The sequence below is a fragment of the Sminthopsis crassicaudata genome, chromosome 3 (assembly GCF_048593235.1).
Source record: "Sminthopsis crassicaudata isolate SCR6 chromosome 3, ASM4859323v1, whole genome shotgun sequence".
Taxonomy (NCBI): Eukaryota; Metazoa; Chordata; class Mammalia; order Dasyuromorphia; family Dasyuridae; genus Sminthopsis; species Sminthopsis crassicaudata.
Window position 1 is genome coordinate 635,227,255 of NC_133619.1, and position 23,514 is coordinate 635,250,768.

The 23,514-nt window shown below is 54.4% G+C and overlaps 1 protein-coding gene and 1 long non-coding RNA gene across 2 annotated transcripts in view; both read left to right on the forward strand.

The window, feature by feature from the left end:
* ACAP3 (ArfGAP with coiled-coil, ankyrin repeat and PH domains 3) overlaps positions 1–18,081 on the forward strand; it is a 55,460-nt gene extending 37,379 nt beyond the window's left edge. The window contains 16 exon segments of the mRNA XM_074306614.1: positions 2,131–2,142; positions 2,428–2,540; positions 3,040–3,091; positions 3,394–3,494; positions 3,662–3,773; positions 3,951–4,159; positions 6,698–6,767; positions 6,842–6,936; positions 8,096–8,325; positions 9,224–9,331; positions 13,596–13,688; positions 14,231–14,445; positions 15,707–15,816; positions 15,932–15,962; positions 15,964–16,043; positions 17,003–18,081. Of these exon segments, the coding sequence (XP_074162715.1) occupies positions 2,131–2,142; positions 2,428–2,540; positions 3,040–3,091; positions 3,394–3,494; positions 3,662–3,773; positions 3,951–4,159; positions 6,698–6,767; positions 6,842–6,936; positions 8,096–8,325; positions 9,224–9,331; positions 13,596–13,688; positions 14,231–14,445; positions 15,707–15,816; positions 15,932–15,962; positions 15,964–16,043; positions 17,003–17,150 (1,779 nt within the window). The 3' untranslated portion in view covers positions 17,151–18,081.
* Positions 18,082–19,068: 987 nt separating this feature from the next.
* Positions 19,069–21,998, forward strand: LOC141564295 (uncharacterized). The gene is made up of 2 exons (XR_012488615.1): positions 19,069–19,990; positions 20,197–21,998. It is a non-coding gene; the product is annotated as an uncharacterized LOC141564295 (long non-coding RNA).
* Positions 21,999–23,514: the final 1,516 nt, after the last annotated feature.

Consider the following 23,514-nt stretch of genomic DNA (forward strand, 5'->3'; position numbering starts at 1 on the left):
TTGCCCACCTCCCTCTGTATCCGATCCATATCTCCTATCTTTGCCTCTATGGCAGCTCTCATTCACGTCCCCTTCTCTTCAATTGCACAAGCAACCCCCCTGATTCGGTTCTCGTCTGCTCTTGCTTGGACTGTTGTAATAACTTCCCGATTGGCCCTTTGAATTTCAATCACTCCGATGCGTCTTGCACCTGTCTGCCAAAGTCATTTTCCTGGTCTGATCACGTCATTCCCCTGCTCAAGGACTCTCAGTGACTCCCTGTCACCTCTAAGATCAAATGTACAATCCCGGCCTGGCGCTTTAGGCCCTCCACCATCTAGCTCCTGCCTGCCTTTCCTAGCTTCTTCCGCACGACTTCTTCCCTCTGTACAGTTTAGCTTCCAGCCAAGCCAGAACCCCAGACACAACACAACCCCTGCACAATGCAGCGCCCAAAATAGCCTCTGCACTTGTAATGTTTCCTTCTTATCTTTGCTTTTGCTTCTCTTTCTTTAAGACTCCGCTCGGATCCTGCCTCCTCCACAGAGCCTTCTCCGCCCCCCTCCCACATTGCCAGAACTCCCTCCATCCTCAAATGTCACTGAACTTGGGTCTGTGCTGTGTGGCTCCCCCGCCCCCGTTCTAACCCGACTCCCTCCTTTTCAGAGGAGGAAACCTTGACCCAGAAAAATCAAGTGGTTTGCCAAAGTTGATGAGTGATAGATCTGGGATTTGAACTCGGGCCCTGAGATTCCAAATTCAGTATTGTCTCCACTGTACCATAGGTCAAAAAGTACTTGTGTCTAATTTAAATCCCTCCTCCTTCAGCTGCTATTGATAGAGGTAGAGAATATTGTCCCCTTTCCCCTTGGATGCTTCAATAGACGGAAGGTAGTCCCACCTATTGGCAGGGCAGCTAGGTGGCACAGTGGTTAGGGCTCCGGCCCTGGAGTCGGACCTGGCTTCAAATATAGCTTCAGACATTTACTAGATGTGTGGTCCTGGTGGGCAATCACGTAATCCAGTTTGCCTCAGTTTCCTCATCCGTAAAATGAGAAGGAAATGGCAAACCACTCTAGTATTGTTGCCAAGAAAACCCCAGATGGGGCCATAGAGTTGGACATGACTGAAAAGGATTCAATAGCAGGAAGTCCAAGGTCACTTAAGGACCAAAGAATGGCCTCTCTGGGGATAGGTCCATCATTATGTAGGACAGGGGGACTTCAGGGCCATGAATCACTGTGACTTTTGGGGGGAAGTAATGAGAGGATTGTGAAGAGGGAGGCAGGAGACCCGTGACCCAGCTGTGGCTCTGTCACTGGCCCGCTGTGTGACATGGGGCAAGGCCCCTGCCCTCTCTGTGACTCAGTGTGTACAAATGTGAGGAACTGTAGTTAGGATCATTTCTCTTTTTTTATGTAAACTCATTTGTACAATTATCTTGCTGCACAAGAAAAAATCAGCTCAAACAGGAAGAAAAGTGGGAAAGAAAATAAAATGCAAGCGAGCAATGATAAAAAGAGTGAAAATGCTGAGTCGTGAGGATCATTTCTCAATGAAATCCTATGCTGTAGTGAAAAGAATGTCAAACAGAGGGGCGGCTGGGTGGTGCAGTGGAAAGAGCACCAGCCCTGAAGTCAGGAGGGACCTGAGTTCAAATCCAGCCTCAGACACTTAACACTTCCTAGATGTGTGACTCTGGGCAAGTCACTTAACCCCAATTGCCTCAGCAACAACAACAACAACAAAAAAAATTAGGAAAAAATGTTGAATTGAGAGTCAAAAGTCCTGAGTTCCAGTGATGGCACTTCTGCTCATTGTGTGACCTTAGGAAGGTCGTCTAACCTCTTAAACTTCTTTCTCTCTTCAACAGAGGTGGTGGCAGAGAGCTATGTGATGGATGTGTCCTTAGGGACACTTCCAAGACTGTTTTTTGTTTTTGTTTTTGTTTTGTTTATGACATTTTAAGGAGAAAATAGGGACAGAACGGCCTCCTAATGTGGGATTGCCCTTTGGGGGATCTGACAGTACTCTCATTAGGAAGATACTCTGGGAGTTAGGGGTAGAGAGAGTTGGGAACTGTCTTTCTTGGGGAGTCCTTCACTCATTTTCTTTTCTCCCCTCTTGCCCCTTGGAAATTGTGGACTTCAGACTTTGCTGCAGGTGAGTTTGCCTATTTTTCTGAGACCCTTGGGGAGGAAGCAGAGGGGAGGAGGTGGTGGGAGGGGGGGACTTAGATTGGAACAGGAAGCTGGTTTCAGCACCACGGACACTTCCCTAGCACCTCTCTCCCCTTCTGGGAGGGGGATGAATGAATCTGTTGGTTGGAGGTGCTGAGATTTTGATAATTGCAGCATGCAATTGGGGGGGGCATGCTGGGTAGGGGGGAGAGCCCTAGGTGGGTCTCCTCTGGTTCTCTGACCCCTTCTCCTTCCCGCACTCCCTCAGGACTTCTCCTATGATGAATCCAAGGTGGAGTTTGATGTAGATGCTCCCAATGGTGTGGTCATGGAGGGATACCTCTTCAAGAGAGCCAGCAATGCCTTTAAGACATGGAATCGGTGAGACTTGGGGTGAACGTGGTGGAAGATGAGGGGGAGCATGGGGGAATGGCGAATTGCTGCACAAGCATTGGTTAAGTGCCCACTACTGGGGCACAATGGACGGACAAAAGCGCCCCTGCCCTCATGGGACTTACATTTTACATGGCATGTTGGAAGAGAAGTAAAGGCAGCGTAAAGCCCCCAAAATGTACTTGGGGGACGGGAGATGCTGACTCCAGGAGGACTTGGGAGAGAGTCTCAAAGGAGGCGGCACTTGAGAGAGAATGTTGGAGGTGGTGAAGGCCGGCCTGGCTGGAGCAGAGCCTGCGGGAGTGGGAGTCATGCGCAAGAAGGCTGGGAAGGAGTCGGAACCAGAAGGCGAAGGACTGTTAAATATCAGACAGAACTTTGAGTTTAACCTAAAAGCGGAGGAGAGAAAGTATCAGGAGGAAAGGGCAAGTTCCGGGGAGGACGGTTGTTCTGGCTCTCTTAGCACCTCAAAACTCTCTTCTTGTAGGAGGTGGTTCTCCATCCAGAACAGCCAACTGGTCTACCAGAAGAAGCTCAAGGTGAGTGGCTGGGAGTTGGGCCACTGGGGGCTGGGGCTGAGATGGGGGGGGGGCAGAGGAGAGGCTACATAATACACATATATGGCATGATCCATTACCCTGATTTCTCACCAGTGGGTAAGAGCTCCCGGGCTGAGAGGCAGGGGTCAGGAACTGATACCACGGTTAGTAGGGCAGGTGCAGTGGGCTGGGCACTGGCTTTATGATCCGAGGGCAGCGCTGTGGCCAGCCAGGGGTGGCCCGTGAGGCCGTCCGTGCTCTTTGGCCCAGCTGTCTGGGCTTTCCCTGGTCCCCCTCCCCAGGATGGATTGACTGTGGTTGTGGACGATCTCCGTCTCTGCACTGTGAAGCCATGTGAGGACATCGAGCGGAGGTTTTGCTTCGAGGTGGTCTCCCCTACAAAGTAAGGGCCCTGCCCGTGGCTGGGGAGGATGGTGGGGGGTTTCTGGAGGAGGTGTCCCTGCTCCTGAGTCGGTGCAGAGGAGTCTCGCGTGGGATGGGGGGGCTCCCCGGGGAAGCTCGGGCACTCGGCGCCCCATCCCAACATCGACCCCTCCTCCTCCCTCCCAGGAGCTGCATGCTCCAGGCTGACTCAGAGAAGCTGCGCCAGGCCTGGGTGCAGGCGGTCCAGGCCAGCATTGCCTCAGCTTACCGGGAGAGCCCTGACAGCTACTACATCGAGGTGAGGCTGGGCCCTGCTGTAGGGGCTGCACTCTAGGGCTGCCCTGCCACCTGCTGGTCAGGCTTGCCAGAGCAGCACACCACTGTCCTCTGGCCATGGTGGATGGGGGGAGGACAGACCTGGCTCTGCTGAAGGCCCCCTGATCCAGGGGCCACCCCCGGCTTTCTCCCTTCCCAGAGACTAGACCGAACGGCATCCCCATCCACCAGCAGCATTGACTCCGCCCCAGACACCAGGGATAGAAGCAGCAAGGGCGAGAGCATCCTCCAGCGGGTGCAGAGTGTGGCGGGCAATGGTCAGTGTTGTGACTGTGGGCAACCCGACCCCCGCTGGGCCAGCATCAACCTGGGCATCCTGCTGTGCATCGAGTGCTCAGGCATCCACAGGTGTGTATGTGGGGAGAAGGGGTCAGGGCTCAAAGCCGGAGCCTCAGGGACATCAGGGCCAGGGCTGGGGCCTCAGGGACATCAGGGCCGGGGCTGGAGCCTCAGGGACCTCAAGGCCAGGGCCAGGGCCTCAGGGACATCAGGGCCGGGGCTGGAGCCTTAGGGACATCAAGGCCAGGGCCAGGGCCTCAGGAACATCAGGGCTCAAGACTGGGGCCATAGGAACATCGGGGTTGGGGCCTGGGCCTTAGGGACATCAGGGCCAGGACTGGGGCTTCTGGGACCTCAGAGGTAGCATGTATTATCCTCATTTTATAAGTGCAAAAACTGAGGCTCAGGTGGAGGGTCTTACCCAGGGTCATTGGGATTTGAACGCTCACTTTCCCAGCCCTGTACCCACCCTGGACTAAGCCCCCAGTAATCTGGCTCCGGGGCCTGAGCTGAGCACATAGCTGTGGTTCTGGGTGGGAGCCTTGAGAGCTTCAGGTCAAGACTGTGGGAAATGTCGACCAATAATGGATGTCGATGGAATACTTTGCAGTTTGCGAATCAGCAGACTGCCTTTCATCAGCACTGGGAGGCGGGTTGTATGGGCTTTATTATCTGCATTAGGGGATGAACACACTGGGTCTCAGAGCATGGACTGACTTGTCCGGGGTCACACAGCTGGTGAGTGCAAGAGGGACACCCCGAACCCAGCTCTCGATGCCCAGGGCCCAGCGCTCCCTCTGTGCAGGGGCCCCAGAAATAGCCCTGGAGATCCCAGGCTAAGGGCCTCGGGCTGATACCAGACTTCCTCTCAGCCTCTGGGTGGGATTGGGGACAGATGGCTGACCTCTCCTTGATCTTGCATTGAGACCAAGAGGATAGAGAGGGCGGGAGTTCTCCCTTGTGGCCTCTGCTCTGGTCTGGACACATGGGGAGCACCCTAGATAGACGGCTGGGTGGCCCAATGGAGTCAGTTCAGATCTGGCTCAATAAGTAGCAGCTGTGTGACCTTGGACAAGTCACTTACCTCATATTCTCAATGGCAAAATGGAGAGAGTAACGGCCCTTACCTTACAGGACAGGGATGAGGATCAAACGAGATCATATTTTTAAATCCTTCGTACAATGCCTGACATATAGTAGCTGTGTTGTTGTTATTATTATAATTATTATTATTATTACTACCACCACTACCATCATCATGCCCATCATCATCCTTTTCAGTGCTAGAATCCCAATTTTTTATTTATCCATCCATTTATTATTATTATATATTATTGATTTTTTAATAAAATTTAATTTTTAAATTTAAAAATTGTCCCTAGTTACATGTAAAGATGATTTTTAACAGTCATTTTTTAAAACTTCCAAATTTTCTCTTTCCCTCCCTCATGTGCCTTCTCCCTGAGATGGTAAGCACTTTGATGTAGGTCGTACATGTTCAATCATGCAAAACACATTACCACGTTGGTCATGTTGTGAAAGAAGGCACAGACCCAAAGGGAAAAAAAAACCATGAAAATAGTACAAAAAAGTGAAAAATCTGTGTTCGGACTCCATCAGTTCTTTCTCTGGCTGCGGCTAACATTTTTCCTCGTGGGGCCTTTGGGATTGTCTCGGATTATTGTATCACCGTTCGCGGTGCACAGCCCGGCTCTTATTGGGTACCATGTTTTCCTGGTTCTGCTCACTTCCCTTTGAATCGGTTCATCCGAATCTGTCTCTCCAGGTTTCCTGCTCTTCATTCCTCCTAACATAGTAATATCCCATCACGATCGCATCCCACGATTTGTTCTGCCATTCCCCAATGGATGGGACGGGTGCCCGGTTCTGAAAGAACATTAATGAGCCAAAAGGCATCCCAAGGTGGGGGCCAAGGATTGGTTGAAGGAACTAGGGATGGTCAGCCTGTATGTAGGAAAAACAGCTTGGGAGGGGGTGGAACATACTTATTGCCTTCAAGTGTTTAAAGGGCTGGCATGGGGAAGAGGGAAGAGCTCCCCCGCATCCCCTCCAGTGGCGGAAGTCGGGGAGAGGAGTTACAGATGATCTTCACTAGACGGGAAACCTGGGCAATAGCCATCCTTTGGAAGGAAGGAGTTTCTCATGCCTGGAGGTCTCTCAGCAGGCCAGATGACTGCTGGGATGCTGGAGGGAGTATTCATGCCCAGGAAGGGCTGGGGTCTCTGGCAGCCTCAAGTTCCTTTGACCACTCAGGAGGGTTTGTGCAGCTTCCTCTGCCTTTGGGGAGTGGAGAGAACAGCATTCTGGGTAATCTCTATAGCAATCGAGCTTGGGATAATCCCCAAATCATTTTCATCTGGCTTTGGAATGCATCAAGAAAAGCTAGTCTGGGAAGAGATTTCCTTTGCTAATCACTTCCAGCTTGGGCTGCTGCGCCTGAGGAGATGAGCCCCCCTCCCTCCCCAGGGGAGAGGCTCCCTGAGCTATATGTGGTTGGGGGTTAGCCTCCATCAGCCCTGGGGAGGCTGGATTTGAACTCGGCCCCTTCTCTGACTTCCCGTTTCCCCTTCCTTCTCTGTAATCCAGGAGTCTGGGGGTCCACTGCTCCAAGGTCCGGTCCCTGACACTGGACTCCTGGGAGCCAGAGCTGCTGAAGGTGAGTGTCCTCCCTAAAGACCCAAGGCAGGTGTTGGGGCTGTGTGTTGTAACCCTATTGATCTTCTGCTACAGCTGATGTGTGAGCTCGGAAACGGCACCGTGAACCAGATCTATGAGGCTCAGTGTGAGGAGCTGGGCCTCCAGAAGCCGACAGCCTCCAGTTCCAGGTGAGTAGGTCAAAGATGAGCTGGGGTTGGAGGATGGGGGGAGGGCAAGATCAGAGATTAGGGGATAGAGTTAGGGTAGTAGCAGAAAAAAAAAATCTCACACTGGAAAGCGATCCCAGGTAGATAAAGAGAGGGAAGGGTTCATGGGTGGGAAAATGGAAGGATACGGTCATAGGGAGAGAGACGAAGGAACGGCTCAGGGTCTGAAGGGTCATGGGCAGGGGGTGGAAGAGCAGGTTCCGATGCTGAGAGCTGATGATGTCAAGGCTAGAGGGACAGAAATCTGGGCAATGGCGAGATGGAGTCATTGGCTGGAGTGGGCTCAGATGCTGGGGGAATGCAGAATGGTGTCAAGGGCAGAGGGACTAGAACATGGACGAAAGGATAGAAGCCGTTCTGGTGGAGAGAGAGGAGTAGTGTTCTAGGTCGAGGGAGTAGGAGGAAGCAGGGAGGGGGAGGGGGAGTTGGGAGGGTCAAAGATGGGGTCAAGGGTGGAGATGCAGGAGAGGCTGGGAAGATGTGGGGAGCAAGTCAGGAGGTAGGAAGATGGAAGAGTGGGCTCAGAGGAAGTGTGGGCAGGGGTGGCAGGGTCATGGGTTAAGGAGACGGAGGGGTGGGATCAGGAGGTGGCTGGAAGATTGATTTAGAGGCAAAGAAGGGCTGGAACAAGAGGACCATGGGAAGGTGGAGTCAGATATAAAAGACGGGGAGGAGTGTGGAGAATAAATAAGCATTTATTAAGCACTTACTATTTTTAAAACTATACTATATTTGTAATATATATGCTATATATACTATATATTAAACTATAGTATATATGTGTGTATATATATATATATATAATAAATGAACATATACCATATACATACACACACACACAGACAGCCCGCTCCTGGGAGTCACAGAGAGAAATAGACTTCTCCATTCTTACGGAGCTTACCCTGTTTTTCTGTGGGGAGGTGACACTTAAGCAAGTTAAAAGTCAGGGATTTATGGCTGAAACCTGGGACTCGAGGGCCCGGGCTGTGGGAGCAGAAGGCCTCCAGGAATCTCAGATCAGCCTTGCGGGCCCTCACAGAGCCTGTCAGTAGCTCCCATGGCCCCGGGGCCCTTGAGGCCCAGCCTTTGAGACTCCTAACCTCCACCTTCTCCTCCTCAGGCAGGACAAGGAAGCTTGGATCAAGGTCAAATACGTGGAGAGAAAGTTTCTGAAGAAGCTCCCAGGGTCAGGGGCTGAGGCCATGGAGACGGGTGGTGGAGGAGAGCCCAAACCACGGCGGTGGAGCACCAAGAAGTGCCGAAGGCACCACAGTTCTCCCCGGGTCCCCAGGATGCGGCGCCAGCTCCGGCCAGAGCCTGCCGCCATCTCCCCTGCGGCTCTGTCATCAGGTGGGGGGACCTTGTACCCCGGATCTTTCCTGCCCTCCCCCCTTGGTTTTTGTGCTCATAGATCCTGTTTGTTTCTTTATTTTGCTGAGGCAATTGGGGTTAAGTGGCTTGCCCAGATTCACACAGCTAGTTAGTGTTAAGTATCTGAGGCTGGATTTGAACTCGGGTCCTCCTGATGTCAGAGCTGCTGCTCTATCCATTGCACCATCTAGCGGCTCCTGCTGGTAGATTCTGCAAGTTCAAATCTCCTCAGCATCTTTTGCCAAGTGAATACCCCCCCATTTCCCATTTCCCACCCATCTCTTCCCTAAACGCAGCACTCCAGGCTCTGTCCCCTAGGGAAGGGTCTTGTGGGGGGTGTTCCACAGCAGCGAGATTGAGACCAGAGTTCTGTGGTGGAAAGAGCCGGGAGCACTGGGGTCCTAGCTAGCAGTGTGACTCAGGATGTGTTCTTTCTCTCTGGGGATCAGTTCCCCCGCCCCCTGTAAAATGAGAGCTTGGGACGTGGGAAATTTCTAAGCCTGCTCCAGATCTGTTGCCATGGCTTCTTCAGACATCCCTGGAAGCCCTGCTCAGTCTGGATCCCGGGCTGGAGGCCCAGCTGCAAGACTAGCCTCTGCAGCTTTACTTTAAGAGTCTCTGTCCACCTCAGGCTCTGCCTTTCCCTTGCTTCCACTTTAAAACCTTGGGCAAGAAGAGAAGGGGAAGCCATCACTAGGCGCCCATTTGATGCTCGGATGGAGCCAGAGGTTTTCTCGCCATCTCCGGCTCCCTCTTTTAGCCTTGAGGGAGTAGGGTTGGGGAGATCTGGGTGGTATTGATAGCTTCAGAGGCCCGAGGCCTCGTGGAGGATGGGGGTGCTGAGCAAAGCCCTCACATATACTCTGTTCCCCCTCAGCCAGCACTTTGGAGCGGAAGTTCCGACGCGACTCTCTCTTCTGCCCTGACGAGTTGGATTCGCTCTTCTCCTACTTTGACACAGGAGCAGCTGGGGCAGGACCAAGAAGTAAGTGAGCGGGCAGTGGGGTGGGCACAGTGCCGCTCGTTTCTTGCCCTCCCCTTCCTCCTGTTTCCACCTTCTCTGCTGTCTCTCGAGCTCGGGGCCTCTGGCGTAGCTGAGGAATTCAGAGCTAGGACCGGGATGACACATCTGTGGCTCTTTACAGTGCAGGGTCAAGACAAGTCCCCTCCTTTGGATCTCTAGTACCCCCACCCCATCCTGGGATTGGGGGACACTGGGCTCCTGCCCATCCCCTCCGGCTTCCAGGAGCTCTGCCCCATTAATCCCCGTCCTGTTCCATCCACCTTCCTCGTAGGTGCTGGCCACATGTCTGCGCAGGCCCCCCCAGCAGCTGGTCAGTGGGACAGTGGCCTGGGCCCCGGGGGCACTGAGGCGTGCCTCCCGGCCGGAGGTAAGGTAATCTCGGAGCAATGGCCTGCACGGAGAGGAGGGAGGGAGAGAGGGGACAAGCACTTCCTCTACTCCTGTGTCCCGTACCTCATCCCATGTCCCCTACCCCTCCCCGACTTCCCTGGCCAACGGGCTCAGGCTAGAACTTTGCTTGTTCCAAGGAAACACTTTGCTCAGATGCATTGTGGGGCTCTGATGGACCATGAGGACTCCAGAGATCTGTAGAGATGTTATCTCAAGGGCACCTAACTAGAACTCCATTTCAAGGAGAGGGCTTGTAGAATTGGGGATAATAGCTAGATCAATGTAGTTATGTAGGGAAATGGATAAATTACTTAGTTTCTAATTAATTTTTTTATCTTTCTAGGGCCTTTATTAATTTTTATTGCATCATGATCAGAAAAGTATGCATTTAATACTTCTGCCTTTCTACATTGGATTGTGAGGTTTTACGTGGTCAGTTTTTCTGTAGGTGCCATGTACTTCTGAGAAAAAGATTTAGTCCTTCCTATTCCCATTCAGTCTTCTCCAGAGGTCTATTATATCCAACTTTTCTAAAATTCTATTCACTTCCTTAACTTCTTTCTTGTTTATTTTGTGGTTAGATTTATTTAGTTCTGAGAGGGCAAATTGAGGTCTTCTTATGGAGGAACAATGAACCTTGAAGCCAGAAGAACTGGATGTGAATCCGTTTCGTTAATTACAATCTGTGTGACCTAAGGAAAGATCTCCTTTCTGATTCTATCTACTTATCTGTAAAATGGGGATGATCATTATACTCATTATACTACCCATTTCACAAGCATGCCAGGGGAAAGGCACTTTGTAAATTAGAGAAGGCTACAGGAACGTGAGCTGTCTGACCTGTTTAATATTACTGTTCTCCTTTTCCTCCTGCTCCACCTTCATTCCTCTTTTCCTCTTCCTTTCCTTCTCCTTTTCTGTTTTTTCTCCCTTTCCTTATTGAAAGACCTCCTGGTACAATGGGAGGATCACCAACTTTGAGATTACAATGCCCAAATTCAAATCCTTCCTCTTAAACTTGTGACTTTGGACAGGTCCCTATTCCTGAATGAAGAGATTGGATCTCGGGACCTCAGGAGCTTCTCCCAATGCTAACTTCCCTTGATCTTGGGCACATCCATTCACTCTCTTAGCCCTGAGTTTCTTTATCTGTCAGAGAGAATTGAATTTAGTGGACTCCAAGGTCCCTTCACTACTACATTTGTGACCCCGTGAGTTTGTCTCTGGGGACACTGCTTCCCCTAGTTGTCAATTCTGGCTTGGTAATGGCTTCCCATGCAGTTCTTCAAGAGTTGCTTAGGTTCTAAAAAGTGGGATAACCTGCTTAGGATCTGACAGCCAGGCTAGCTCAGTCCCTAGGCTTGAGCTCTAGCTTCCATGACCTGACGCTTCTTAGGGGAAGATTATTCCTTATCACGTTGGGAAGAAGGGCAGGAGACGTCCTAGTCATGTGACATTGGTCCTCTTCTGATGGGAGGTGAAATCGAAGGAGGATTCCAGCAGAGTGGCCGTTCTCCTTAACACCCTTCTTGGTGAACTTGTGGGAAACCGTGAACACCCGTGGGGTGCGGGGTACATCACTGGAAGTATAGTGGGCAGAAGCAAGAGATAACCAAAGGACAGTGATTATGTCGTCCCTGTATGTACATCCCTTTGTATATGTACATATACTAATGCATCCCAGAAACATTAGTGTCCCAATGATAATCATAGAGAAGTAAAGGAAGGCCTCAGCAGGAGAGGTCCGACATCCTTAGGTGAAATAATTATAATAATAATGGTAGCTAGCATTTTTATATTACTTCTATATATTTACTTATATTACTTAACAGTTTTCAAAATCACTTCACAAATATTATCTAGGATGATCCTAATAATCATAGCCCCGGGAGAAAGGTGTGCCTTTATATCATCCTGATTTTACAGTTGGGGAAACTGAGTCAGACTAAATGACTTGCCAGATTACACAGCTAGTAAGTGTCTGAGGCCATATTTGAACTTGGGTCTTCCTAAGACCAGAACTCCGTCTACTTGTGCACTTTGCTGTTCCACGAGTGCTCTGGGATGGGCAGGGAGCTAGAGAGACTGTGGTCTGCCCCTTTAGGGGATGAGAACACAGACTCCCGGACTATAGCCTTCTGGGCCAAAGGTCTCGTGGCCGTGGGGAGACATGAGCCGTAGGTTCCCATCAGAAACAAAAGCTTATCCGGTTCAGAAGCCAATGCCTCTTCGTTTTGTTTGGCCAGCGGCTGGTAGGAATCAGGCGTTCCCATCCTCGGTGGCAGAGTAGCCAGCAGGGAGTTGTGGTCACAAGGTCTCTCTGTCCCTCTCATGGCCCCTGCTCCAGGATGGACCCGAACTGAACTCTGGGAAGGTGACTCGAGCAGAAGGCAGAGTGGTTTTCTTCCTGCCTTTTCTTCTTCTCGGGAAACAGATCGGGGATCCCCTTAAATGGCCTTGATATCATGGCTGCCACTGAAGATATGATCAGAAAAGCAAGGGGAGACAGGGAAGGCAGGGCTAGGAATGGTTCAGTCCCCAGAGTTGAGGGAAGAGATCGTTCCCTCAGAGAAGGCCTGGGCTCTGGGAATAAGTGGACCTTTTTCTCTCTCCTTTCCCCTTGGTGCTCCTTGACTTATTTCTTGATCCAGAGGCAAGTTTTTCCACATTCCCTCTCTCACAGACCAATTATTAAAGACATTCCCCTAGAATAGTAACAAAGAAATACTTCTTATCTACTCCTGGGTTACAAATTTGCTTCTCAGTCTCGCCTTTGACAAGGCAAATTGAGGCTGGCCTAAGGGGCCGGGTCAGCTCGGAGCTCTGGGATTAGAATCTGGAAACTTGGCTGGATCTGTCCTGGGGGGGGGGCAAGAGAACTAGGGAGCCTGGGAGGGATGTGAGGGAGGGCGTGGGACTTCCTAAACTCTCCTCATGCCCTCCTGGAGCAGGGCAGAGTCTAACGCTAGCTACTGGTACATGGTATTGTGGAAAGAGCGGAGGACCTGGATTCAGTCTCAGTTCTGCTACTTGTTACCCTTGTGACCTTGGACAAATAATATCCCCTCACTGGGACCGCTTTCTCCCTTGTAAAATGAAGCAGCGGGACTAGTAACCTTTAAGAGGCCAGTTCCATCCTTTAAGAGGTCAGATGATGAGTTCTGTGATCTAGGGGCAAAGCCCTTTTCCCAGCTCGCCACAGCAGGGGCTGTCTGTGTGTCCGTGTGTCTGTCTGACCCTCATTGTGATCTCTGTGTCCCTGGAACAAGACTGCTCTCGCCTGGAGCCAGGGACTTAGTTGAGTGAACGTCCGTCCCCCCATCTCCACGTCTGCCCCTCCCCTCTGCTTGTTTTGCCCCCACCCATTCAGTCCCCCACGCTCTTATTTACCAGGGGCCTAGAAATTAACTCTAATTCAACAGAATTTCTTTTCTTTTCTCCCTTCTAGTCTGGGGGTGGGAGGTTGGGCGCCACAGTTGTGAGGAACATGATTCCCCCCCTCTGTCCGCCCAGCTTCTTTCCCCTTTTGGCCGGAGAAAGGACCGAGCCGCGAGCCCCTCCAGTCTCAGGCCGCTGGCCCTTTCTGGGTTCCCCAGGGCAGAGGGCGGGGGAGATCGGGTTTCTGGGCTTCGGGGCCCTTGGTGGGCCGTGTCCTTCCTTCCTCCAAGCCCCGGCTGTGCTGTGAAAGCTTCCCCTCCTTCTCCCGGCTCAGGCCCCCTCCCGTCCCGTGTTTCTCCTGCTGTGCAGGCCCATAGGCAGGCTCCCAGCATGCTGCTCCCGCAGTCCTTGGGCCTTGTATTCAGGGCCCCGGGTCCATCTCCCATTGGCCCCACAGGTCTGAGCAGCGACAGTGGCCTCGGAGGCAGCACCGACGGGAGCTCGGACATCCTGGTCTTTGGCTCCGTGGTGGACAGTGTCATGGAAGAAGGTGTGTGCTCCTCAGGGAAGGGCTGGGGTGAAGGAGGGGGCTCCAAGCGTTACACTAGGCCTTAATCAACCACACTTAGCATTTCTCCACATTTGTCCACATGCCTTCTTCAAAGCAATACTCTTCCTCTGCTCCAGCTCTATCATTCATAGCCCCAAGTCACCTGCCTGGGCTTAGGGCCTCCCTGCCCAGGAAGGGATCAGGTGCTTAAAGCTGGAAGGAGACCCTTGCAAGCCTGGAGTGTGTGGTGGAGGGAGGAGGAAGGAGGGTGGCTGGGACAGAAGAACAAGGAGAAATGCTGTCCTGGGATTTCCTCAGTGCCAGAGGGCTGGCCGCTGCAGGGGGAGGGGGGAGTAGTGTACACCTAGAAACGAGCCCGTTAAATGTGAGTGACTTGGGATGAAGTCCCACTTGCTCTCCCTTGGTTGTGGTTCTGGCCTGGTTGTGATGTCATTTCCCAGGCCAGGCCCCGGGCCCCTTCCCTTTCCTTGTGGTAGGGAGGAGGATGCTCCCCTCACTCCCCCTCCTTCTTCCCCTCCCAGAGGGGGAAGCATCCGAAGACTCCAGCGGTGAGGGGGAGCGCGAGAACTGGGACCTCGAGGACGGCCGGGAAGTGCACCCGGGCCTGCTGGCCTACAGGGCGGCCCGAGCCAGAAACCTGCCCGTCCTGGCTGAGGCCCTGGCCCACGGGGCCGAGGTGAACTGGGTCAACGAGGAGGACGAGGGCAAGACGCCGCTGATCCAGGCAGTGCTGGGGGTGAGCGATGGGGAGCCTCAAAGTGCTCCCTAAACACCAGCTAGTATTACCAACCAGCATCCCGCATTTATTAAACACCTGCTGTTTGCCTCGCACTCTGGCTAGGCCCTGGTGAGAGGGCAAACATAAAGCATCTCCTGCCCTTAAGGAGCTAGTGAGCTTGTGTTGTTGGGAGTTGCGGGGCGGGGGAGGGAGTAGAGTTTCTTACCCCCCAGCATCTCTCTCATATGGCCCTCTGCCCCCATGGCCACTGCTCTCCCCAGCTCAGATCCTCCTCACTTCTCACCCCAGTGTCACACAGCTAGTAAGTGTCTGGGGCTGGATTCGAATCCAGATCTTCCTGATCCGGGCAGCTAGGTGCCGGAGTGGGCAGAGTTCTAAGCCCAGAGATGGGGAGACTCATCCTTCTGAATTAGAATCTGGCTTAAGTGACCCTGGGCAAGTCTCAGTTTTCCCATCTGTAAAATGAGCTGGAGAAGGAAATGGCCAATCCCTCCAGTATCTCTGGGGTCACAGACCCTGAACTGAACACGACCAAAACTGAACAGCCGAGACTGGCGGCCCAGCACTTTATCCGCTGCAGCGCCCTCTAGCTGCTTCGGGAGGACAGGGACCGAACCTCGGGCTTATTCCTCTCACTCAGTGGTCTTAGAGGAGCACTTGGGGGAGGACCCCCAGACATGTCCGGGAGGAGACTTTCTCTACCCGCTATGGCTCATCGCCCCTCCTGGCTTAATGCTGTTATCTGAGGCTCCGGAACTTATCTTACCAAGTCTTTACCCTTCAAGGGTCCCCTAGGTCTAGCAGATACTGGGAAATGATATTGTCTTCCCACTGGAGATGGGATGGGCTGGGGGGGGGAGGGAAAGGAATTGATTAAGCACCTACTGTATACCAGGCACTGTGCTAAGGGAACAACATGGGAAACCTCACCCGGCCCGGACACGGAAAGGATTGACAGATTGATAGCTCTTTCTCGATTCTGACCTTATTATGTCACTAATTATGTATTATTATGTTATGTATTATAATATAATATTAATGTTATGTCATTTGGTCCTCAGAGTTCTGTGAGACAGGAACAGAGGTTAAGTGACTTGCCCAGATTAAGTGACAGCTATAAGTGTCGGAGACTGAGTTTAACTCGGGTTTTTCTGACTCCCGGTCCAGAGTCCTAGGGACTGAGCCACAAAGCTGTGGGAGGGTGATGGGGCTGGCCTGCTGGGCTCAAGATCCAGCTGACTCTCCCGTTCTCTTTCAGGGTTCCTTGATCATCTGTGAATTCCTTCTCCAAAACGGGGCTGACGTGAACCAAAGAGACAGCCGGGGGCGGGCCCCTCTCCATCACGCTACCTACCTGGGGCACACGGGGTGAGCGCCCCGCCCAGCGGGGCCAAGGCCAGGCCGTGTCCTGGACGGCTTCGGGGCAGTGCCGGGGGAGGGAGCTGTGGGTTCCCACGCCCCCTGACCTTCCTCCCCCTTGTAGACAGGTCTGTCTGTTCCTAAAGCGTGGGGCTCGACCAGCACGCGTTGGATCAAGACCAACAGGACCCTCTGGCCATAGCTGTCCAGGCTGCCAACGCTGATATTGTTACTCTGTGAGTGGGAGGGTCCTGGGAATGCCCCTCCTCGGGTCAGAGCTGGGAGAGGACGGGGGACTGGAGGAGGGAAAACAACGTGTGTGTGTGTGTGTGTGTGTGTGTGTGTGTGTGTGTGTGTGGTTATCATGCTTCTTCCTGGTTCTGGATTCGAAGGAAAAAACACAGAGTCAGGGGTCCTAAGAAAAAAGGACTTGGCTGAGCTGGGTGGTTCAGTGGGTAGAGCACTGGGCTTGGGGTCAGCAACATCTGGCCTCTGATGCTTCCTAGCCGTGTGACGCTGGCAGGGTCTGCTGGTCCTTCCCCCTCAGAGGGGGCTGGAACGACCTCCCTCTGCTAGAGTCTGGCCAGTGTCCGACCACAGCCGATCGAACGAGCACGAGCTCAGAGCCACAGCCGGACACAAATGGTCCCCGTGAACACCCGGGGCTTCCCTGCATCTCGCGTTTCTTCTGAGCTAATTCCTTCTGCTTTGCTCACGGAGCCCTTGTCCGATGAGGGCTCGCCCTGCTGGGCCGCCTGCGCCAGGGTCCCGTGTCATTCAGCCGAGGGGGCCCCTGTGCCGCTTTGTGACCCCTGGGGAGAGCTCACCTGCGTGCGCCTCCGTCAGCAGCCATTCGGATTCAGTGTGGCCGGGGCAGAGCCGCCCGCCAAGAAACCCTTAAAGGGGCCACGGGGAATCAGGCGTGAGCGACCCACAGAGCAGTGATTGTGTGAACGGGGATTTGAGTGTGTGTGTGGGGGGAGGTGCCCAAGGCGGGCACATAACCCGCTGTCTTGTGTAAGTGTGCATGTACGCATGTGTGTGTGTGTCTGTGGGAGGTGCCCAAGGCGGGGCATGTAGCCTGCCATCTGCATGCACATGTGTGTTTGTATGTGCATATATGTGTGTCTGTATGTACACACGTGCCCGTGGAAGGTGCCCAAGGCAGGCGCGTAACCCGCCGTCTCTCCCCCAGGCTTCGGCTGGCTCGGATGAACGAGGAGATGAGAGAAGCTGAGGGACCCCTTGGACAACCAGGTCAATACCCGGGCAGCAGCCCCACTGAGCTCCAGTACCGGAAATGTATCCAGGAGTTCATTAGCCTTACGATTGATGAGTGTTAGCCCCCATCCCCCTCCCCACTCCCCTCTTCCTTTGTTCTGTCCCTGAGGGGACATGGGGGAGGGGGAGAGAGTGGGGCCTGGAAGCCGGGCCCACTTTCTGACAGATCAGCCAGGGGCCCGGGGCAGCCTCAGGGTCCCACGGAGCAGGGGAGCCCCTCCCGGTCCGTCCTCCGGGACGGGCAGTGGGGGAGGACCCTCTCTGACCGGAGGCACGTGGTTCCCCCTCTGGGTCTGGTGCAATGGAGCTCCCCAGATCTCATCTCCTCTAAGTCCCTGCCCCCTCGCCTCCCCCCCACCTCGCATGCTCCACGACCAGGTCAGATCCCAGTCACCCGTCGCCCCGTCCCGCTGCTCGCCCCGTGCCCTGCACCGTTAGGGCTGGAGAGAGCTTTCTCCCGCCCGAGGCCCCTGGGTCACGCTGGCCCGTTCTCATACCCCGAGCCCCCTGTCAGCACCCCCCAGACATCCCGAGCTGCTCTGCCCTGGCCTGGGAGAGGGAGGGGGAGAAATAGAGTCTGTCTAGAGGACCCAGACCCACGTACCTCAGCGAAGCATCCTCGGCCCAACGCCACAACCCCCCCCCCCCAAGGCTGATCTTCAAGGACCCTGGTCTGGTGGGGATCCGCCCTGACCGGGGCCTGGGCTCCCTCGGCAGCTGCCCAAGTCTCCTTTGACCAGTCCTGAGCCAGGCTCAGGACGCCACCCCCTTGGCCCCCGAATGCTGGCATTCTGGCCGGACGGCGTGGCTGGCCACGTCCAACTGTCCCCCAGGGTCCCTTCTCCCCCTGGCGGGCGGCGGCGCTGTCCCTGACGCAGGGCCTGTCAGGGCAACAGAGACTGGACGCCGTGGCCCCCAGACCTTTGAAGGAGAATAATGTATCGGTACCTTATTGCGAGTCATTGTATAAAGCAACTTTGTGCACTTTTCTTACTTCCCACCACGTTTGTGTTGCGGGTTTGGGCCCTGGATTTGCACGGCGTGGCGCTTGCCACAGAGGCCCTGGGCCGGCTGAGTTGGGGGCTCGGAGACCCTGGGTGCCCCCCCACAGTGCATCTTGGGGTGCCGCCCTGCGTGCCGCTCTCAGACTTTTTTTAACTGGCCGTCCCTCCCTGTACCGCCACCCCCCTCCCTCACTCACTGGGGCCGTCTCGGTTTTTGGACGGAATTCTTGACCCCCCCTTCTTTCTCAAGTGTCCATCTCTCTGCCCCGACTTCTTATTCCCAGACAGATCTTCCTGGGCACGGCCTGGACGGATGGATGGATGGGAGGCTTATTTTCCCTGGGGACCCAGGGAAGCGGGGAGGGGCCATGAAGGAGAAAGGGTCAAGGGAACTGGCTTTGTCCCAGGATGGGGCTGTCCAACCTTTTTGTCCTAGCCCACAGCTCCATAGACAAACAGTCCTGTGAATGCTCCCTCCTGGATCTCCCCTCCCTGAGTTTTGGAGGGTTTGGGTTTTTTTTACAGGGGACCCACCAGCCTTTAACTTTGGACTGGGCTCCCTCCTCTTCCTCCTTTCTTGGGGCTCTGGTGTCAGTCCCCTCCTTTAATCAGGAGCTCTGAGGGCTTGGGACCCGCCGGACTGCTTCCTTCCCCTGCTCCGGGACGGGGTCTCCATGTAGCTTGGGAAGCCAAGAGCCCCTTGGGGAGAGGAGCTCACCACACACTGACAGCTGGTGCTTTCTGGATCTGGGCCGGAGGGAGCCGGATGAAAGGGAGCGTGGGCTGGGGAAGGCCCAGATTGGGGAGGGTCAGGCTGTAACACTGCTGAGGGACGGGTGGTGGGGGAGGGGGCATGCTCACAGAGCCCTCTGCCCGCCCCCGGACAGAAAGGGGCATAGGTTATGGCTGATAGGGATGGGGCAGGGGGGGGTCATAGCTGGGGGTGACTTTGGGCCAGAGAAGCTGGGGGGGGGCTTTAAGCTTCCGGTCATTCAAGGCCAGGCTGGGCAGGGGTCAGGGAGGGGGGTGTCACTATGCAAATTGCCACCCTAGGAGAGGGAGGCTGTAGAGGCAGCGCAGAGACCAGGCTGGCCAGAATGGGCTCCCCGGCTGGCGGCCCCCCATCTCTCCCCATTCTCACTGTAAATAAGTGCGACACTGAATTAACCTGTTTCCTTCTGCTTGCTTTCTGTGCACCCTCCCTCCCCTGAGGATGGAACGGCCTCTCGGTGGCTCTGAGCTTTGTTTGAACCTTTTGAACCCGTTACCTGGGACTCTGCCTTTCTTTTCTCCTTCCACGGTCTCCTGAATCAAACCCTCTTAATAAAAATCTCACTCCACTCCCACCGCTCCTGCTTGGGCTCACTTATTCTCGGGGATCTCAGCCTGGGGGACTCTGCTATCTGGGCACGCCCTTGGAGGGGGCCTCTTGCCTCCTGGTGTGCTGCTTGGTCTCTGCTCTCTGCTCTGCCTCAGGCCCGGGAGGGGCCGTAGCTCCGAGGGGCTCCCCCTGCCCTCGCCCCTCCAGGGTCCTGGGGCTTTGGGAGCAGCCCTGAAGCTCTCCTCCTCCTGACCTCGACTTTAGCTGGTGTAGCTGCGGACAAAGCTCAGCCCTCTCCTGAGAGCAAACTTACTAACCCTCTTTTCTGCTGGATCCTCTCTTCCTTGACTGCCATCCCTGCCTGGAGCTGCTCTGTCCTCCCCAATGCCTCTAATGACCACATGGGCAGCCAGCGATGGGGGCCGGCTGGGCTCGGCCTGTGAAGTTCCAGAAGAGCAGTAGGCTGGCTGGGAGTCTAGTCCCCCCCTCTGCTGTGGGGAACTGGACCCAAGACTGTGAAATGGGAAGAGTAGTTCCCATCTCAGGCGGGCCAGGGGAAAGCCACTGAGGCCCGGAGGTGAGCACTGGGGCCCAGGGGGTGGGAGTGGGGAGGGGGACCGGAGGGGGAGGAGGGTAGGAAGTGATTCTGGGGATGCCAGACTTTTAAGGATGATCCTGGAGGTTTCCCGCTCCCCTGAATAACATGGCGGGAGTGAGTGGGGGGCCGGGTCTGAATCTGTTCTCTTTTCTCTCCTCCTTTTCTCTTCTCACCACTCCTTGCAGGTGATACCACCTATCTGGACATCTTCCGGGAGTTCTCCCACATGGCATCCCATCACCCGGAGAAACTCAACCGGCAGAGCCTCCATGTCAGCCCCTCGAACCAATAGCCTCTCCCTTCTCCTCCCTGGGGGGCCGGGCCGGGCCTTCAGCCTGAAACTGTCCCTGCCTGGTTTTGTTTGCTTTTAGAGACACAGAAGCAGGAGGGGAGGAAAGGGGAGAGGGTCTCTCTGTACCATCCCCGTCTCCAGATTTTGCCCACTAGCCTCAAGGCAGAGGAAAAGGGGAGAGAACTTGGGGCTCAGCCGGGCTGAGTCTGATCTTTGCCCCTTGGCTTGTTAGGGGTTCCATAGGAGGGGGCTCAATCCTTTTTTATCCTTGGGGCTGGATGAGGTCTCTCCACCCTAGTCCCTGAGCCCTGCATGTGGGCGTCCATCTTCTCTGGACCCTTGTCCTTCTCAGGCTCAGAGGCCCTATGGACGAGGCTCTCCTAGTCTTCTGGGGGGCTAACACTCCGAGGAGACTCGTGGCCCCGCTCAGGAGCATTTCGGCAGAGCACAGTCTCATGTCCGATGGCCACGCTCTAGTGAGCGTTCAGGAGCCGGAGACCCAGTTCATTATATTATCCGTCCCCCTGTTTAGCCTGAATGGCCGGCTCACTCTTGTATAACTGTTTAGGCCCTGGCCTTGCCCCCGGTCATTCCAGGAGCTTTCCTGAAGCTGAGCTGGGATGGACTATGCTTGGGGAAGGGGAGCTCAGTGCCTCTTCCCCAGTAAAGCTGAGTACAAAGCATCAGGACCTGGGGATCAGCCGTGACCTAGAGGCTGGAGATCCAGCCACTGGCCAACCCTTCCACCAACCTGTCTGCCCTTCCCCCCATACCATCGCACCCCCCCATAGCTGGTCCTGGGCAGCAATCCCCTCCCTCCCTGCCCTAAATCACAGTGAGCTCAGGGGAGATGCCAGCTTTTAATGCCTGAGTGATGCAGGTAGATGGGAAATCTGCTGCCAAGGGGGCTTGTGCCCTGTCTTCTGCGCCAGGGTGTCCTTTTTGCAGAGAAGAGCAGGCGGCGGCTTCCTTAGCAAACCGGGGACAGGGAGGATGGCCCTGCGCTCAGCAGAAGGGCCGGGGGCCGTAGCAGGGGGCTTCCGGGAGGCTCTGGAGCTGAGGGTTGTACATGGGCAGGTATTTTCGGAAACATTTGGCCATCTTGTTGTCACACTCGCACACCATTTTCTCACATCGGTCCCGAGTCTTCACTATGGAATTGGGAAATGGGGGAGAGATTGAGGGTTCAACCAGGGCCCTTTCCCCTCATGGCCTTTGTCGTGGTTTTGTGGCTACCCCCTCAGCATATATTCTCACCCTCTCCCTACTCCCCACCCTCTTTATGGAAAATAACTGGATAGAGGTGCAGCAAGGTTCATACCTGGTACACCAAGAGATGGGCCACTGAGAAGATCCCTCTGGGCCCCCTCTCCACCCCCAGCGCATCTCCAGCTGCCTCCTCTTCCTAGCCCCTCCCCCTCCCTGACAGTAAACTCTAGAACTCACCACACTTCACCTTGGTCCCCAGGTTAAAGTATCTGTAGGTGTGGGAGCCGGGGGTGCAGCCAAACACCTGGGCTTTATTGTAACAGCAGTCATGGCTGTGACAGCACCTGCAGCGGGGGGAGACTCCTGGTCAGCAGTTCAGTTGAAAATGATCTTGGGATCTCAGTGGATTGCACATTCAATATGAGTCCCCAATGGGATTATGGGAGCCAAAATAAACTAATGAAACTGCATAGACTGCATTGAGAACCAGCGTGCCGGGGAGTCTTATGTTCAGTCCTAGGGTCCAAATCATCAGCAAGGTGGAAGCTAAAGGGCCTTGGCCCATGGAGAAAACTTGAGGAACTGGAGTCTTTAGCCTGGAGAAGACCCAAAGGCCTGGTCATGGTTTCCGAGTGCTCAGAGGCAGTCAAGTAGAAGAGGAGTCGGACCAAAGTTGGGCCCTAAAGCCTGAAGAGGGGTAGTGGGTACAACAGGACTGATTGTCCTGATTAGTGTTAGAGCCACCCAAAGTGGGAGAGCCCTTTCAGGGGATGGGGGCCCCTGGGCTCTGGCAGTCTCCAACAGGGGCTGACTAGTCACGTGGGAATAGAATAGAGAGCATTCTGAGGAGCTGGTTTCTGGGAAGGAGCCCTTCATCCCTCAGTGTCTTCTCCCTCGGGGTCCCCCAAACCAGATAGCAGCTCCTTATCAAGTGATTGTGCTCCTGCCTCCAAGGGCAGATGGGATGCAGAATATCCCAGCATTCCCCACTTCGGGCACAGCTTTCCCAAAGGAAACAATCTTCCAATCGGCATTCTATGGCTAATTCAGCCATTTGTGAGCGTGGAGGCCGCCGGGCAGTCAGGACTCTCTACATTGGGGAGAGGAGGCTGCTCGGGGCTTCCCATCGCTTCTCATCTGTACTCTGATTGTTCCTTTGGGACCAAGCTCATGCGGGGGACACAGCGCATCCTTTACCTCCAGATTTCAGCGCTCTGCCACAGCACCCATTGCTTCTCCCTAGTTACAGCTCTGGAGGGAGGGCGGCCCCTCGTGTGTGTGAGTGGCTTAGAGCTCCGTTTCCCAGAAGTGACCCGGGGATGTTGGGGAAACTGGGCCAAACCTCCCACTCTCTCCGAGGCTCCTGCCCTCACTCTCTTTCTTCTTGTCTCTGTGGCCATCCCATCCCTTCCCATCCCATCCCACCTTCTTCCAACTCATCCTGTTCTATCCTCTCCCATCCCATTCCATCCTTTGTCTCTCTTAGTTCTAGGGATGGTTTCCTGATCTCTCCTGCCCTCTTAGTGGTGAAAGGACTTGTTTTTCCTACCTCCTCTTTCCGACCTTTCTGGCCCTGTGAAAGGAACCAGAGGCTCAAGCTGAGCAGGAACGGGAGAGGGTGTTGTAGTAGGAAGAGGGAAGAGGGGGAATTGGAGGACAAAGGGGAAATGTTTAAGATTTCATAAGAAATTGTAGACTTTCATTTCTTCCTCAATCCCTTCCTGTTTTGCCTGTCAGGAGTCCATGGTCAGAACAGGTTTATTCTGATCTGCTGTCGACTCAGTCTTGCCTGCTATAGCCCAGATTGGTCTATGGGCCAAATCACCTGGGGTTTCCAGACTTTAGGGCCCTCCCTTCCTCTCTCCCTCTCTCCCTTCCTTCCTTCCTTCCTTCCTTCCTTCCTTCCTTCCTTCCTTCCTTCCTTCCTTCCTTCCTTCCTTCCTTCCTTCCTTCCTTCCTTCCTTCCTTCCTTCCTTCCTTCCTTCCTTCCTTCCTTCCTTCC